Here is an 18655-nt window from a genome sequence, read left to right on the forward strand (position 1 = left end):
AGTTTTTCAGCCCTTGCCCTCCTCTCTCTCTCCCCACTCTAGTAGCCCCCAGTATCTGTTGTTGCCATCTTGATGTCCATGAGTACCCAGTGTTTAGCTCCTACTTATGAGTGAGAACATGTGGTATTTGGTTTTCTGTTCCTGCATTAATTTGCTCAGGATAATGGCCTCCAGCTGCATCCATGTTTCTGCAGCATACTTTTAAACATAGTTATTTTCATCATAGTTCGGTTCTGAATATTTTCTAATTCTCTTTAGCATTTCTTCTTTAGATTATAGGTTATTTATGTTTGTTAGTTTACTCACAAAGAGTTTTCATTTTGCAATGCAAAGCTATTATCGATATCTAATTTTTAAAAAGAATCAAGAGACTTTTAAAATTTGTTTTAAATATTTTTAAGGTTTAAAAACTGTTTAAAATTTGTAATTCCTAGTAGGAAAACATTATCTGAATGTATACCCTAATGGCAAACCACTATAAAATGCTTCAGCTGCATTTGGGGTGGAGGGGTAGGGATTATCCTCAAAGCACCCCAGTTCTCTTGATGACAAGGTCAGAGGTACACTGGTTTGTATTGTTGCGACATCCATTAGGTGGTCCAGGTTGCGTTTCCTTCACCAAGGGCTTTATTTATCAGAAGGGCATTACGCTTGACCTCCAAATTTGGCTGACAATTTACTAATGAGATTCGTAACCTTTCCATTGTACTGGTATTTTGACATACTTGCTGGGTTCTAGGCCACATCCTAGAAGGCCACCATAACATCTGGACCCTGCATGGCTGCAAGAACCTCTGGATGACTAAGAATGTCATTGAGTTCAGGCATTCGTGCCATTCCAGGCATTCCTCCGTGAACATTAACAGGCCTTCCCACAGGAAAGCCAGCTGGAAAAGAGAGCCTACTGAGTTCCTGATCCCTCTGGGCTCTCTCATGCTCTTTTTGAGCCTTTTTAACTATTTTTTCTTTGATCGCTCACTCTTCATGTTTTTGCTCATACTTCCTCTGATGTTCTGCAATTTTCTAGGCCCTAGGTTGAACTTCTTTCAGCATTGTGCTAGCATCTTCATAATCCAATTTACAGACAAGGGGCAAGATCATGGGCTGCTTCTTCCCAATGGCCCAGAAGTCTGTGTGTGAAAACCACTTGTAAGGCTCACCACTTGTAAGGCTGGGCTGAATCAGGATTTATTTCAATGGCTCTGTTACAACATCAGATGGCAGCATTTGGCTTCTGTCATTTGTTGAAGACACTGGCTCTCTTTGGCATACAGAATGGTCAAGAGAGGATTCAGCTTGAAGGCAACAGTGGCTTTCTGAGGTTCACCATCATTTAGGGCTTCAATGGCAGCCACTTTCTTATCATTTGCCTGATCCATCATCTGTTATCTCTGCATTTTCATCTCCCCTTTCTTTTTTATTTTTAAAATTTATTTTATTATTACTTTTTAAATTTTAAGTTCCAGGATACATGTGCAGGACATGCAGGTTTATTACACAGGTAAATGTGTGCTGTGGTGGTTTGCTGCCCCTATCAACCCATCACCTAAGTATTAAGCGCAACATGCATTAGCTATTTTTCCTGATGCTCTCCTTCTCCCTGTCCCTCCTTGTTGAACAAGCCCCACTGTGTGTTGTTCCCCTCTTTGTGTCCATGTTTTCTCATTGTTCAGCTCCCACTTACAAGTGAGAACACATGGTGTTTGGTTTTCTGTTCCTGCGTTAGTTTGTTGAGGATAATGTCTTCCAGCTCCATCCATGTCCCCGCAAAGGACATGATCTCATTCCTTTTTATAGCTGCATATTATTCCATGGTGTATATGTACCACATTTTCTTTATCCAGTTAACCATTGATGGGCACTTAGGTTGATTCCATGTCTTTGCTATTGTGAATAGTGCTGCAGTGAACATACACATGCATGTATCTTTATAACAGAATAATTTATATTCCTTTGGGTATATACCCAGTAATGGGATTGCTGGGTCAAATAGTATTTCTGGTTCTAAGTCTTTGAGGAATCACCACACTGTCTTCCACAATGGTTGAACTAATTTACACTCCCACTAACAGTATAAAAGCATTGCTGTTTCTTCACAGCCTCACCAGCATCTGTTGTTTCACTTTTTAATAATTGCCATTCTGACAGACATGAGATGATATCTCATTGTGGTTTTGATTTGCATTTCTCTAATGATCAGTGATGTTGAGCTTTTTTTCATACGTTTGTTGGTTGCATGAATGTCTTCTTTTGATAAGTGTCTGTTCATGTCCTTTGCCCACTTTTTAATGGGGTTGTTTGTTTTTTTCTTGCAAATTTGTTTAAGTTCTTATAGATTCTGGATATCAGACCTTTATCAGATGGATAGATTATAAAAATTTTCTCCCATTCTGTAGGCTCTCTGTTCACTCTGATGAGTTTCTTTTGCTGTGCAGAAGCTCTTTAATTAGGTCCCATTCATCAGTTTTTGCTTTTGTTGCTGTTGCTTTTGACATTTTTGTCATGAAATCTTTCCCATGTGTATGTCCTGAATGGTATTGCCTAGATTTTCCTTTAGGGTTTTTATAGTTTTATAGTTTTGGGTTTTACATTTAAGTCTTTAATCCATCTTAAGTTAATTTTTGTATAAGGAAGGGGTCCAGTTTCAATTTTCTGCATATGGCTAGCCAGTTCTTCCAGCACCATTTATTAAAAAGGCCATCCTTTCCCCATTGGTTGTCAAAGATCATATGGTTGTAGATGTGCAGTTTTATTTCTGAGTTCTCTATTCTGTTTCATTGGTCTATGTGTCTGTTTTTGTACCAGTACCATGCTGTTTTGGTTACTGTAGGTTGCGGTATAGTTTGAAGTTGGGTAGCATGATGCCTCCAGCTCTGTTCTTTTTGCTTAGGATTGTCTTGACTATGTGGGCTCTTTTTTGGCTCCATATGAATTTTAAAGTAGTTTTTCTAATCTGTGAAGTACATCAATGGTAGTTTAATGGGAATACCATTGAAGGTATAAGTTACTTTGGGCAGTATGGCCATTTTCACAATATTGATTCTTCCTATTCATGAGAATGGAATGTTTTTCCATTTGTTTGTGTCTTCTCTGATTTCCTTGAGCAGTGGTTTATAGTTCTCCTTGAAGAGGTCCTTCACTTCCTTTGTTAGCTGTATTTCTAGGTATTTTATTCTCTTTGTGGTAATTGTGAATGGAAGTTCATATCATGATTTGGCTCTCTGCTTGCCTGTTGTTGGTGTAGAGGAATGCTTGTGATTTTTGCACATTGATTTTGTATCCTGAGACTTTGCTGAAGTTGCTTATTACCTTAAGAAGCTTTTGGGCTAAGACAGTGGGGTTTTCTAGATAGAGGATCATGTCATCTGGAAACAGACAGTTTTACTTCCTCTCTTCCTATTTGAATATCCTTTATTTCTTTCTCTTGCCTGTCTGCCCTGTCCAGAACTACCAGTACTGTGTTGAATAGGAGTGGTGAGAGAGGGCATCCTTGTCTTGTGCCGGTTTTCAAGGGGAATGCTTCTAGCTTTTGCCCATTCAGTGTATTGGCTGTGTGTTTGTCATAAATGGCTCTTATTATTTTGAGGTATGTTCCATCAATACCTAGTTTATTGAGAGTTTTTAACATGAAGAGATGTTGAATTCTACGGAATGCCTTTTCTGTGTCTATTGAAATAATCATGTGGTTTTTGTCTTTTGTTCTGTTTATGTGATGAATTATGTTTATCGATTTGCGTATACTGAACCAGCCTTGAATCCTGGGGATGAAGCCAACTTGATCATGGTGGATAAGCTTTTTGATGAGCTGCTGGATTCAGTTTGCATCAGGATTGCACTGAGGATTTTTACATCAATGTTCATCAGGGATATTGGCCTGTAGTATTTTATTTTTGTTGTATCTCTGCCAGGTTTTGGCATCAGGATGATACTGCCTCAAAAAATGAGTTAGGGAGCAGTCCTTCCTTTTCCATTGTTCGGAAGAATATCAGAAGAAATGGTACCAGTTTCTCCTTGTACCTCTGGTAGAATTCAGCTGGAAATCTGTCTGGTCCTGGGTTTTGGTTGGTAGGTTATTTATAACTGCCACAATTTCAGAACTTGTTATTAGTCTATTCAGGATCCAACTTCTTCCTGGTTCAGTCTTGGGAGGGTGTACGTGTCCAGGAATTTATCCATTTCTTCTAGATTTTCATTATTATTATTATTATTATTATTATTATACTTTAAGTTCTGGGATACATGTGCAGAACGTGCAGGTTTGTTAAATAGGAATACATGTGCCATGGTGGTTTGCTGCACCTATGAACCTGTTATATACATTATGTGTTTCTCTTAATGCTATCCCTCCCCTAGTCCCCCAACCCTCAACAGGCACCAGCATGTGGTGTTCCCCTCCCTGTGTCCATGTGTTCTCATTGTTCAACTCCCACTTATGAGTGAGAACATGCGATGTTTGGTTTTGTGTGATCATAGCCCACTGCAGCCTCAAACTCCTGCTTCAAGCAATCCTCCTGCCTTGGCCTCCCACTTAGCTGGGACTATAGCCACACGCCACTGTGCCTGGCTTTAGAATCTCTTTTTAACTTGAGTTTTCATGTGCCCTTAATTTTTAAAAATTTTTATTGATACATAATAAATGTATGTATTTGTGGGGTACATGTAATATTTTGATACATGTATATAATGTATTATGATCAAATCAGGGTAATTAGCATATCCATCACCTCAAATGTTTACTACTTCTTTGTGTTGGGAACATTCAGAATCCTCTCCTCTGGCTACTTTGAAATATAAAATAAATTTTTGTTAACTATAGTTGCCCTACTGTGCCCTAGAACACTAGAACTTATTCCTCCTATCTAACTGTAATTTTGTCCCCATTAGCTAACCTCTCCCCATCCACTCCCCTTCCCAGCCTCTGGTAACCACTATTCTACTCCCTACTTATATGGGCATGATCTATGGGATCAACTTTTTTAGCTCCTACATGAGTGAAACGTGGTATTTGTCTTTCTGTGCCTTGCTTATTTCATTTAACGTAATGTCCTCTAGTTCAATCCATGTTGCTGTAAATGACAGGATTTCATTCATTTTTATGGTTGAATGATATTCTATTGTGTAAATATACCACATTTTCTTTATTCTCCTATTGGTGGACACTTAGGTCGTTTCCATATCTTGACTATTGTGAGTAGTACTGTGATAAACATAGGAGTGCAGATATCTCTTTGACATACTAATTTCCTTTCCTTTGGATATATGCCCAGCAGTGGGATTACTGGATCATATGGTATTTCTATTTTTAGTCTTTTTGAGGAGCCTTCATACTATTTTCCATAATGGCTTGCATTCCCATCAAACTTGCATTTCCATAAAAAGTGTATGAGTCCCCTTTCCCGGGCCGGGTGCGGTGGCTCACGCCTGTAATCCCAGCACTTTGGGAGGCCGAGGTAGGAAGATTATGAGGTCAGGACATTGAGACCATCCTGGCTAACATGGTGAAACCCCGTCTCTACTAAAAAATACAAAAAATTAGCCAGGTGTGGTGGCAGGTGCCTGTAGTCCCAGCTACTTGGGAGGCTGAGGCAGGAGAATGGCGTGAACCCAGGAGGCAGAGCTTGCAGTGAGCCGAGATCACGCCACTGCACTCCAGCCTGGGTGACAGAGACTCCATCTCAAAAAAAAAAAAAAAAAAAAAGTGAGTTCCCTTTCTCTACGTCCTCACCAGCATTTGTTGTTTTCTTTTTTATAATAGGCATTTTAACTGGAATGATATGATAGCTGATTGTGCATTTCCCTGATGATTAGTGACATTGAGCATTTTCTTACACACCTGTTGGCCATTTGTATGTTTTATTCTAAGAAATGTCTCTTCAGATCATTTGCCCATTTTAAAATTGGATTATTTGTTGTTTTTGTTGTGTTTTTGCTGAGCTGAGTTCCTTGTAAGTTCTGGATATTCATCCCTTAATGGATAGTTTGCAAATATTTTCTCCCATTCTGTAGGTTGTCTCTTTTCTCTGTTGATTGTTTCTTTTGCTGTGCAGAAGCTTTTTAGTTTGATATAATCCCATTTGTCTATTTTTGCTTTTGTTGCCTGGGCTTTTGAGATCTTATCCAAAAGATCTTTGCCCAGACCAGTGCCCTGAAGCATTCTCCTGTTTTCTTCCAATAGTTTCATAATTTTGGTTCTTATATTTAAGTCTTCATTTTGAGTCAATTTTTACATATGGTGAGAGATAGAGGTCTAGTTTCATTCTTCTGCATATGGATATCCAATTTTCCAAGTACCATTTATTGAGGAGACTGTCCTATCTCCAGTGTGTGCTTTTGGCACCTTTGTTGAAAATCAGTTGGCTGTAAATGTGTGGATTTATTTCAGGGTTCTGTATTCTATTCTATTAGTCTCTGTGTTTTTATACCAATATCATGCTCTTTTGGTTACTATAGCTTTGTAGCATATTTTGAAGTCAGGTAGTGTGATGCCTCCAGGTTTGTTCTCTTTGCTCAGGATTGCTTGGCTAGTCTGGGTCTTTTGTGGTTCCATATGAATTTTAGGATTGTTTTTCTATTTCTTGAAGAATGTCATTGGTATTATGATAGGGATTGCGTTGAATTTGTGGATCACTTCGGGTAGTATCATGTGACTTTTTAATGTACCATTTCTTTATAAATGTGTGTATATATTTCCTTTGAATAAATGAAAATGTGTGTGTGTGTGTGTGTGTGTGTGTGTAATTCTGGAGCTATGATATAGCCACTTACTACAAAAAGTCTCAAAGCTACTTATGGCAAAAAAAAAAAAAAAAAAAAAAGGTATGTTTCACCCTTCAAATTACCACCAGATTGAGAGGCAGAGCAAGATGGCAGAATAGAACCCTCCAGTGATCATCCCCCCGCAGGAACATCAAATCGAACAAGTATCTACACAAGAAAGCACCTTCATAAAAGAACTAAAAATCGGGAGAGCAATCACAGTACCTTTTTTAAACGTCATATCAAGGAAAGAGGTACTGAAGAGGGTAGGAAAGACAGTCTTTAATTGCCTATACTACCCCTCCCCGCATGCCCCAGTAGCGGCCACGTGACACAGATAGAGAATCTGTGTACTTGGTGGAGGGAGAGCAAAGTGATTGTTAGGACCTTGCATTGGAATTCAGTGCTGCCCTGTCATAGCATAAAGCAGTACAGGGCAGAATTCGGCCAGTGCCCATGGCGGGAGCATTTAGACCAGCCCTAGCCAGAAAGGAAATGTCTATCTCAGCAGTTGGAACCTGAGTTCTGGCTAGCCCCAGTATCATGGGCTATAGTGTACTAGGGTCCTGATAAACTTGAAAGGCAGTCTAGGCCACACAGACTACAGTTTCTGGGCAAGTCCTGGTGCCATGCTGTGCTCACAGCCAGTGGACTTGGGTGCATGTGACCCAGTGAGACACCAGCTATGGGAGACAAGGGAGTGCTTGCATTACCCCTTTCCCAACTCCAGGCAGTGCAGCTTGGAGTTCTGGGAGGAAAGGGAAGAGTACAGAGGACTTTGTCTTGCAATTTGGATACCAGCTCAGCTACAGTAAAATAAAGCTCCAAGCAGAGTCCTGAAGCCCCAATTCCAGGCCATAGTTTGTGGATGACATTTCTAGACCCACCCTGGGCCAGAAGGGAACCCATTGCCCTGAAGGCAAGGACCCGGTTTTGGCAGAATTCACCACCTGCTGACCAAAGAGCCCTTGGGTTTTGAATAATTATCAATGGTAGCCAGGCAGCAGTCACCATGGGCTTTGGGTAAGACCCAGTACATGCTGGCTTCAGGTGTGATCCAGCACATTCATAGCTATGGTGGCCACAAGGAGAGACTCTTTCTGCTTGAGGAAAGGAGAGGGATAGTAAAAACGGCTTTATCTTGCAACTTGGGTACCAGCTCAGTCACAGTATAATAAAGCACAAAGCAAACTCCTACAGTTCCTGATTCTGGGCCTTAGCTCCTGAAGGGCATTTCTAGATCTGTCCTGGGCCAGTAAGAAATCCGCTTCCCTGGCGGAGCTTGCAGTGAGCCGAGATAGCGCCACTGCACTCCAGCCTGGGCGACAAAGCCAGACTCCATCTCAAAAAAAAAAATCCGCTTCCCTGAAACGGGAGGCCCAGTCCTGGCAGGATTTATCACTTGCTGACTAAAGAGCCCTTGAGCCTTGAATAAACAACAGCAGTAGCCAGAAAATAGTTGCCACAGTACCAAAACCCAGTACTCTGCTGGCTTCAGGTGTGACCCAGCGCAGCCCAAGTGGTGGTGTCCAAGGGGGTGCTTGCAGCACCTCTCCTCCCACTCCAGTTGGCACAACATGGAGAGATTTTGTTTGCTTGGGAGAAAGTAAGGGAGGAGAACAAGAGCCTCTGCCTAGTATTCCACGGAATTCTCCCACATCTTATCCAAGACCACCAAGGCAGTAGTACCTCTATGAGTCTGCAACAGTCACAGTGTTACTGGGCTTGGGGTGCCCCCGATACACATATGGCTGCAATGACCAAAGTCATAGATCACAGCACTCAATTGCCTTTGAATACCTGGAAAGCCTTCTCAAGAAGGACAGGTACAAACAAACCCAGATTGCTAAGATTAGAATAAATACCTAACTTGTCAATGCCCAGACATTGACAAACATCCAGAAGCATCAAGACCATCCAGGAAAACATGACCTCACCAAACAAACTAAATAAGGCACCAGGGACCAATTCTGGAGTGACAGAGATATGTGGCCTGCCCTTTCAGACAGAGAATTCAAAATAGCTGTTTTGAGGAAGCTCAATGAAATCCAAGATAATGCAGAGAAGGAACTGAGAATCCCATCAGATAAATTTAACAAAGAGATTGAAATAATTAAAAACAAGAAATTCTGGATCTGAAAAATCTGACAAATCAAAGAATGTATCAACATCTCTCAATAAATACTTGACCAAGCAGAAGAAACAGTTGGTGAGCCTGAAGACAGGCTATTTGAAAATACATAGTCAGAGGAGTCAAAAGAAGAAAGAATAAAAAATAATGAGGCACATTTACAGGATCTAAAAAATAGCCTCAAAAGGACAAATCTAAGAGTTATTGACCTTGAGAAGGTAGAGAAGAGATAGGAGTAGAAAGTTTATTCAAAGAAATATTAACAAAGAATTTCCCAAACCTGGAGAAAAATATCAAAATTCAAGTATAAGAAGGTTATAAAACACCAAGCAGATTTAACCCAAATACTACCTCAAGAAATTTAATAATCAAACTCCTAAAGGTCAAGGATAATGGATCCTAAAAGCAGCAAGAGAAAAGAAAGAAATAACATATAAAGGAGCTCCAATACATCTGGCAGCAGATTTATCTGTGGAAACTTTACAGGCCAGGAGAGAATGGCATGACATACTTGAAGTGCTGAAGGAAAAAAAAAAAATTTTATCCTAGAATAGTATATATCTGATGAAAATATCCTTCAAACATGAAGAAGAAATAAAGACTTTCCCAGACAAACAAAAGCTGAGGGATTTCATCACCAGATCTGTTCTATAAGAAAAGTTAAAGGAAGTTCTTCAATCTGAAAGAAAATGATATTAACAAGCAATAACAAATCATCTGAAGGCACAAAACTCATAAATAGTAACTACACAGACAAATACAAAATGTTATAACACTGTAATTGTGGTGTGTAAACTATTCATATCTCGAGTAGGAAGACTAAAAGAATAACCTATCAAAAATAGTAACTACAACAACTTTTAAAGACATAGTATAATAAGATTTAAATAGAAACAACAAAAAGTTAAGAAGCGGCAGTGGCAGAGTGGGGGATGAAAAAGTGTAGAGTTTTTATCAGTTTTTTCTTTGCTTGTTTTTGCAATCAGAGTTAAGTTGTTATCAGTTTAAAATAATGGGTTATAAGATGTTACTTGCAATCCTCTTGGTAACCTCAAATTTAAAAATCTACAATAGATAGACAAAAATATGAAGTAAGAAATTGAAACATACCACCAAAGAAAATCACTTTCACAAAAAGGAAGACAGGAAGGAAGGAAGAAAGAGAAGACCACAAAACAACGAGAAAGCAAATCACAAAATGGCAATAATAAACCCTTACTTAGCCATAACACTGAATTAAATGGACTAAACAATTCTCCAATCAAAAGACAGAGTAGCTGAATGCATTTAAAAAAACAAGACCCAATGATCTGCTGCCTACAAGAAATGCACTTCACCTATAAAGACAAACATAGACTGAAAATGAAGGGATGAAAAAAGTTATTCCATGCAAATGAAAACCAAAAAAGAGCAGGAGTGGCCATACTTGTATCAGATAAAATAGATTTTAAGATAAAAACTATAAAAAGACACAGAGAAGATCATTATATGATAAATGTATCAATTCAGCAAGAGGATGTAATAGTTATTAATATATATGCACCCAACACTGGAGTATCCAGACATATAAAACAAATATTAGAGCTAAAGAGCAAAATAGACCCCAAAACAATAATAGCTGGAAACTTCAACATCCCACTTTCAGCATTGGATATATCTTCCGGACAGAAAACCAGCAAAGAAACATCAGACTTAATCTGCACTGTAGGCCAAATTGACCAAATACTTACAGAACATTTTGTCCAAAGGCAACAGAATACATATTCTTCTCCTTAGCACATGGATCAGTCTCAAGGATAAGACCATATGTTAGGCCACAAAAGAAATCTTAAAAATATCAAAAAATTGAAATCATATCAGTAGCTTCTCTAATCATAATGGAATAAAACTAGAAATTGGCTGGGTGTGGTGGCTCATGCTGTAATCCCAGCACTTTAGGAGGCCGAGGCAGGCAGATCATGAGGTCAGGAATTTGAGACCAGCCTGGCCAACATGGTGAAACCCTGTCTCTACTAAAAAAATATAAAAATAGCCAGGTGTGGTGGTGCATGCCTGTAATCCTAGCTACTCAGGAGGCTGAGGCAGGAGAATTGCTTGAACCTGGGAGGCAGAGGCTGCAGTGAGCTGAGATTGTGCCACTGCACACCAGCCTGGGTGACAGAATGAGACTCTGTCTCAAAAACAAAAAACAAAAACAAAAACAAAAACAAAAAAACCCTAAAAATCAATAACAAGAGGAACTTTTTTATTTTATTTATTTATTTATTCATTTATTTATTTATTTTTTATGGAGTCTCCCTCTGTCGCCCAGCCTGGACTTTAGTGGCATGATCCCTGCTCACTGTAACCTCCGCTTCCCGGGTTCAAGTGATTCTCCTGCCTCAGCCTCCCAAGTAGCTGGGATTACAGGCATGCACCACCATGCTCGGCTAATTTTTGTATTTTTGTAGAGACTGGGTTTTGCCATGTTGGCCAGGCTGGACTTGAGCTCCTGACCTCAAGTGATCCACCCGCTTCAACCTTGCAAAGTGCTGGGATTACAGGTGTGAGCCACCGCACCCAGACTGGAACTTTGGAAACCATATAAACACATGGAAATTAAACAATACACTCCTTAATGACCAGTAGGTCAACGGAGGAATTAAGAAGGAAATTAAAAAATTTCTTGAAACAATAAAAGTGGAAACACAAAAGCAGTACTGAGAGAGAAGCTTATAGCAATAACCATCTACATGAAAACAGTAGAAAGACATCAAATAAAAAACCCAAGCATGCATCTTAAAAAACTAGAAAAGCAAGAGCAAACCACACCCAAAATTAGTAGATGAAAAGAAATAATAAAGATCAGAGCAGAAATAAATGTAATTGAAATGAAAAAATATAAAAGATCAATAAAATGAAAAGGTACTTTTTTTAAGAAAAGATAAACAAAATAGACAAATTGTTAGTCAATAGTTTAGCCAGGCTAGGAAAACATGAGAGAAGACCCAAAGAAAATCAAAGATAAAAAAGGAGACATTACAACTGATATCACAATAATTCAAAAGACCATTAGAGGCTACTATTAGCAACTACATGCCAATAAATTGGAAAACCCAGAAGAAGTAAATTCATAGACATATCAAACCTACCAAGATTGAACCATGAAGAAACACAAAACCTGAATAGATCAATAGCAAATAAGGAGATGAAACCCTTAATAAAAGGTCTCCCAGCAAAGAAAAGCCAGAGACCCAGTGGCTTCACTGCTGAATTCTACCAAACATTTAAAGAAGAATGAATATCAGTCCTACTCAAACTCTTTCAAAAAGTAGAGGAAGAGGGAATACTTCCAAACTCATTCTACAAGGCAAGTATTATGCTGATACCAAAACCAGACAAAGACACATCAAAAAAAGAAAACTAGAAGTCAGTATTGCTGGTGAACATTGATGTGAAATCCTTAACAAAATACTAACAAACTGAATTCAACAACACATTAAAAAGGTCTTTCATTATGACCAAGTGGGATTCATCCCATGGATGCAAGGATAGTTCAACATATGCAAATCAATGTGATACATCATGTCAGCAGAATGAAGGACAAAAACCATATGACCATTTTAATTTATGCTGAAAAAGCATTGGATAAAATTCAGCATCATTCTATGATTAAAAAACCTCAAAAAAACTGGGTATAGAAGGAATATACCTCAACACAATAAAAGCCATATACAGCAGACACAGAGGTAGTATCATACCGAATGGGAAAAATGAAAGCCTTTCCTCTGAGATCTGGAACAAGACAAATATGCCCACTTTTAACACTGTTATTTAACATAGTACTGGAATTCCTAGCTAGAGCAATCAGACAATAGAAATGAAGGCAGCCACCTTGGAAAGGAAGAAGTTAAATTATGCTTGTTTGCAGATGATATGATCTTACATTTGGAAAAACCTTAAGACTCCACCAAAAAACTAATACAACTGATAAACAAATACAGTAAAGTTGCAGAATACAAAATCAACATACAAAAATCCGTAGCATTTCTGTATGCCAAAAGCAAAGAATCTGAAAAAATCAAGAAAGTAATCCCATTTTCAATAGCTACAAATAAAATTAAATACCTAGGAATAAACTTAACCAAAGAAGTGAAAGATCTCTATGAAGATAACTATAAAACATTGATGAAAGAAATTGAAGTTGGCTGAACGCAGTGGCTCACACCTGTAATCCCAGCACTTTGGGAGGCTGAGGCAGATGGATCACGAGGTCAGGAGATCGAAACCATCCTGGCTAACACAGTGAAAACCCATCTCTACTAAAAATACAAAAAAATTAGCCAGGCGTGGTGGCAGGTGCCTGTTGTCCCAGCTACTCATGAGGCTGAGGCAGGAGAATGGCGTGAACCCAGGAGGCGGAGCTTGCAGTGAGCTGAGATTGTGCCACTGCACTCCAGCCTGGGCAACAGAGTGAGACAATGTCTCAAAAAAAAAAAAAAAAAAAAAAAAGAAATTGAAGAGGACACAAAGCAACATATTAATGGATTGGAAAAATTAATATTGTTAAAATGTGCATACTACTCAAGCATCTACAGATTCAATGCAATCCCTATCAAAATACCAATGACATTCTGTAAGAAATAGAAAAAATAACCTTACAACTTATATGGAACCACAAAAGACCTTGAATAGCCAAAGCCATCCTAAGCAAAAAGAACAAAACTGGAGGAATCACATTACCTAACTTCAAATTATACTACAGAGCTATAGTAAGCAAAATAGCATGGTACTGGCATAAAAACGAGACACATAGACCAATGGAACAGAATAGATAACCCAGAAATAAATCCATACATCTACTGTGAACTCATTTTAAACAAAGGTGCCAAGAATATACATTGGGGAAATGACAGTCTCTTCAATAAATGGTGCGGGGAAAACTGGATACCCATGTGCAGAAGAATGAAACTAGACCCTATCTCTCACCATATACAAGAATCAAATCAAAGTGGATTAAAGACTTAAATCTGAGACCTCAAACTATGAAACTATTAATACTACAGGAAAACACTGGGGAAACTCCAGGAGATTGGACTGGGCAAAGATTTCTTTGGTCATTTCCTACCAGCACAGACAACCAAAGCAAAAATGGACAAATGTGATCACATCAAGTTAAAAAGCTTCTGCACAGCAAAGGAAACAACAAAGTGAAGAGACAACTCACAGAATGGGAGAAAATATTTGCAAACTATCCATCTGATAAGGGACTAATAACCAGAATATATAAGGAGCTCAAACAACTCAATTGGGAAAGAATCTAGTAATCCAACTGAAAAATGGGCAAAAGATCTGGATAGACATTTCTCAAAAGAAGATATACAAATGGCAAATAGATATATGAAAAGGTGCTCAACATCACTGATCATCAGGGAAATGCAAATCAAAACTATAATGAGATATTATCCCACCCCAGTTAAAATGGCTTATATCAAAAAGGCGGACAATAACGAATGCTGGTGAGGATATGGAGAAAGGGAACCCTAGTACACTGTTGGTGGGAATGTAAATTAGTAAGCCACTATGGAGAACAGTATAGAACTTCCTAAAAAAACTATACAGAAATACCATGTGATCCTGCAATCCCACTGCTAGGTATCTACCCAAAAGAAAGGAAATCAGTATATCAAAGAGATATCTGCACTCCCATATTTATTACAGCACTATCCACAGTAGCCAAGATTTGGAAGCAACCCATGTATCTATCAAAGACAACTGGATAAAGAAAATGTGGTACATAATACATAATAGAGTACTATTCAGCTATAAAAAAGGAGATCTTGTCATTTGCAAAAACATGGATGGAACTGGAGAATATTATTTTCAGTGAAATAAGCCAGGCACAGAAAGACAAACTTCATATGTCCTCACTCCTTTGTGGGAGCTAAAAACTAAACTAATTGAAATGGAGATAGCAGAATGATGGTTACCAGAGGGCTGGGAAAGGTAGTTGTGGGGAGTGAAAAATGGGGATGGTTAATGGGTACAAAAATATAGTTAAATAAAAGGAGTAAGATCTAGTATTTGATAGCACAACAGGGTGAGTACAGTCAGCAGTAATTTGTTGTACATTTCAGAATAACTGAAAGAGTACAATTGGAATATTCATAACATGAAGACATGATGACTGAGGTGATGGACACCCCATTTACCCGATGTGATTATTACACATTGTACGCCTGTATCAAAATATCTCATCTAACCTGATAATTATGTACACCTACTATGTACCCATAAAAATTAAAAAATACCACCAAATTAAGTTTACCAAGTCAGTAGTTCTCAAATTTGTTCAAATTGTAGAGTTCCTGGAGCTGATAATTCATTTTGATGAGTATTATAAATGTTGCTATCTTAAGTTTAATACATGTAATTTTTTGCTTAATTAGATGTTATACAAAATTCTAATTTAGAACGAACGATTGCAGGAGTCAATTACTTTGAAAAATTATGAGGGGAAAATTTACAATAGAAAATTCTAATAATTTTTCTGCAAATTAGAAAATGCCATTCATTTTACTCTGAATTCAAAACTCTTCTGTTTTTTGTCTGTAAGATGAAATTCAATTTTGGGGACTGGTGTTCAAGGCATACATGTCATTTTATCCTTCTATTTCTACTAATTCCCTCCATGACCTCTCTGTCAGAAAAATTGTGAGTTATATACTGGTCTTAAAAAATTCGTTCTATATGACCTAGTCTTCTATTTGTTAAAAGATGGTTTTCAAAAATGGGTAAAATTATTGTCATGCAGATATGCAGATGTAAAAGTGAACATGTGTTGAGTAATCTATTCATTAGTCAATGAGGGGACCAGGTAGATGTTATAACCAGTTCAAAAGAGAACTCTAAGAACAGACACATTTATAGATCAGGAATATTCAAATGAATGTGTAAATGGAGGCAACACTGATTTTTCCACATGGGGAAAGGGAAGTCAGTTGAACTTCTACAGACAGGATAGACTGTGCATGTCTACAGACAGAAATTATTTGGTCTTGCTATCACTTATTTATAACTTACAGAGTTGTAAGATAGCCCAAGGACAGTGAAAGGCTAGAATCAGACGACTGGAAAGGTTTGTTGTATGTGGATAATGCCTAGTTTTCCACTAAAGCGTAATTTTTTCCTATACACCTGGTCTTGTTTTTTTCCTATACACCTGGTCTTGTTTTTTTCCTGTCTTTCTGGATATTTAATTCCCATCTGTCCTTCAGTGACCTTTAATATCTGCAGAAATGATTTTATCCCTGTCTTTTTCATGTAGTCCTTACTGTCTAATTATTTACTTGCCATTTACTTGTATGGTACAGTATTGTTAACTATCTTTTTAGCATTTTTAAAATCTACCTAACTATATCATAGACAATTTTATAGTCAGAAATTATATCATATCAAATGTTAGACACTCAGTGATTATCTGTTGTTTGGAAAGAATATCTTCTCCCTCCTTTTTACTGTGACCTAAGTTCCTTAAACCTCTACCACTCCCTCCAACAATGTCAACAATGTCATGTCCAGCACCATCATGTCTTGTTTAGCCTGGAATTAGTGAATTCTTAATATTGGGTTCCCCCAAAAGAAAATCAGTATATTCAACTAAAAACAAAGCAAAAACCTTGGATAATAACCTGCTATGTATGCATAGCTTGAGTTCAACATATGTCTTAAAGAGGTTTTGATAGTTCAAATAGATGTGATTTTTACCTAATAAAGCTATTTTTAATTTCTATCCATTTTCAACAGGTATTTACTTATATTATCAGTTGTGCAAAGTGGGGAGGGATATTTGACTTGGGAATGAGGGATGTTTTCTCCTTCCAAAATACACGTCCTACAGAAAACCAAGCACTGCATGTTATCATTTATAAGTGGGAGCTAAAAATTGGGTACACATGGACATAAAGATGGGACCAGTAGACACTGGAGACTGCAACAGTGGAAAGAGTGGGAGGGGGGCATAGGCTGAAAAATGAACTATTGGGTACTGTGGTCACTACTTGGGTGATGGGTTCAATCCTACCTCAAATCTCAGCATTGTGCAATATACCCTTGTAACAAACCTGCACATGTGTCCCCTTGAATCTAAAATAAAAATTAAAAGAAAACACCCCCTACATTAACAAAATCTCGAAGCCATAATTCCCAGAAAAACAATTATATTCAGCTCATTAATTATGTGTTTTCTTTATTGGTATTTACAAGTATATTCCATGTCCAAAAATTATTGTTTTTTAAGTGTTTTGTCAGTTTTAGCTAAATATTTTAGTTATCAGTAAATAATGTTTACTTTTTACAAGCACTAATTACAAAACTCCACCTCTTTAGATGAGAGATGCTGACAAACATTATATAAAACCAATTACAAAATGTGAAAGTAGCACACAGACGGATACACACATACTGCCACCAACAACTGTGAGATCATATGAGTGGAATGAATGGGAATTAAGAAGAAAAGCTATAAAATTGGTCTGTAACAATACTTTCTAAAATTATTTATATGTTGGGGAATTTTAATCTGTGGTTGGTAAATTAAGTTATTGATATAAAATAATGAGTTTTATACAGAGTTCTTTGCTAACAAAAATATAATTTATAACTTGCTAGGTTTACATTATAAGATTGTTTTCTAATTGTAAGCATATATAGAACAATGATGATATCTATCTGTCTATTTGTCTATCATCCATTTTAAAGCTTGATGCTAGTATTTAAAGCACTCCCAACTTCCTTTAATGACTTAAGGTATACCATTCTTTTTCTTTTTGATTTTTTGGACCTTTTCTATTAAAGCATAGATATTTTCCCCTTAACAACATATTATCTCCAGACCCTGGGCACTCTCATCCTTCTGATTCTCAGTCACCTTAATTACAATATAGATACCTACCCTTAAAGCCTGTCTTTGAAACTCTCATCCCTGTCCAACTCAGTGAAATTCCCCCCACCATCCCCTTTATGGTATCTTGTCATTTTAAACAATAAATATTTATAGTGTGGAAAAAATAAAATCTTTTATGTCTGTAGCCCGTTTTTAGTATATTTTATCCATCTCTTTAACTGAAATCAGGTGTGGAAATAAACAATGCCTACCCAAATGAGAACAAAGGGAGGCTATTTATTTAGAGCTTGCTATAGCAAGGGAGTCAGACACTGTCACTTGTGTTTGGTAGATTCAAAGCATGCAGGGGAGTGGGAAAGCCTCATAGTCAGAAAAGGGGGAAGCCTTCAGATGTTCTGACTGTAGTTTGTTAATATGAGAAAGCTGGAAGCAGGCTAACTAGAAGCAGGGCATTTTATGCAATTGGTTTGGTGAGCATATCTAGCTTTCTCTGGTTGGTCCTGAGCTGGGGGAGAAGGGGCCAAAAAATGGAGAAGTTGGCTAAGTCCTCAACATTCTGGGTCAATTGCTACAGCTACAGAGGTTGAGACTGGCTTCCCTGACGGGTTGATGTAGAAGCTGCAAGTCAAAGAGTTCTATTGTCATATATGGTCTAGCCTTTGTCCATTTGTATATTCAGTCCATTTGTGTATTCAGTCCCACTGACCACATTATTTCCTTTGCTGCTCACTCTGGTGGCAGCTTTTCAGTTCCCTGGCATGAGGAAGGATCAGTTTTCCCATGTATCTTCCAGATCATTGTTCCATTAGCATTCCTTCCTATCAGTTACTCTTCTGTAGTTCATGAAATGCCCAACTCCCATATTATTTTCTATTATCTACTAA

The 18655-nt window shown here is 37.8% G+C and overlaps 1 protein-coding gene and 1 pseudogene across 2 annotated transcripts in view; one reads left to right on the top strand and one right to left on the bottom strand.

The window, feature by feature from the left end:
* CFAP206 (cilia and flagella associated protein 206) overlaps positions 1-18655 on the top strand; it is a 66441-nt gene that overhangs the window by 45449 nt on the left and 2337 nt on the right. For both annotated transcript variants that reach the window (XM_030809454.1, XM_003258316.3), the window contains exon 12: positions 17255-17398. In XM_030809454.1, the coding sequence (XP_030665314.1) occupies positions 17255-17398 (144 nt within the window). The remainder of the gene's footprint in view (positions 1-17254; positions 17399-18655) is intronic.
* Positions 646-16783, bottom strand: LOC105739543 (annotated as a pseudogene).

Source organism: Nomascus leucogenys, chromosome 3, assembly GCF_006542625.1.
Source record: "Nomascus leucogenys isolate Asia chromosome 3, Asia_NLE_v1, whole genome shotgun sequence".
NCBI lineage: Eukaryota > Metazoa > Chordata > Mammalia > Primates > Hylobatidae > Nomascus > Nomascus leucogenys.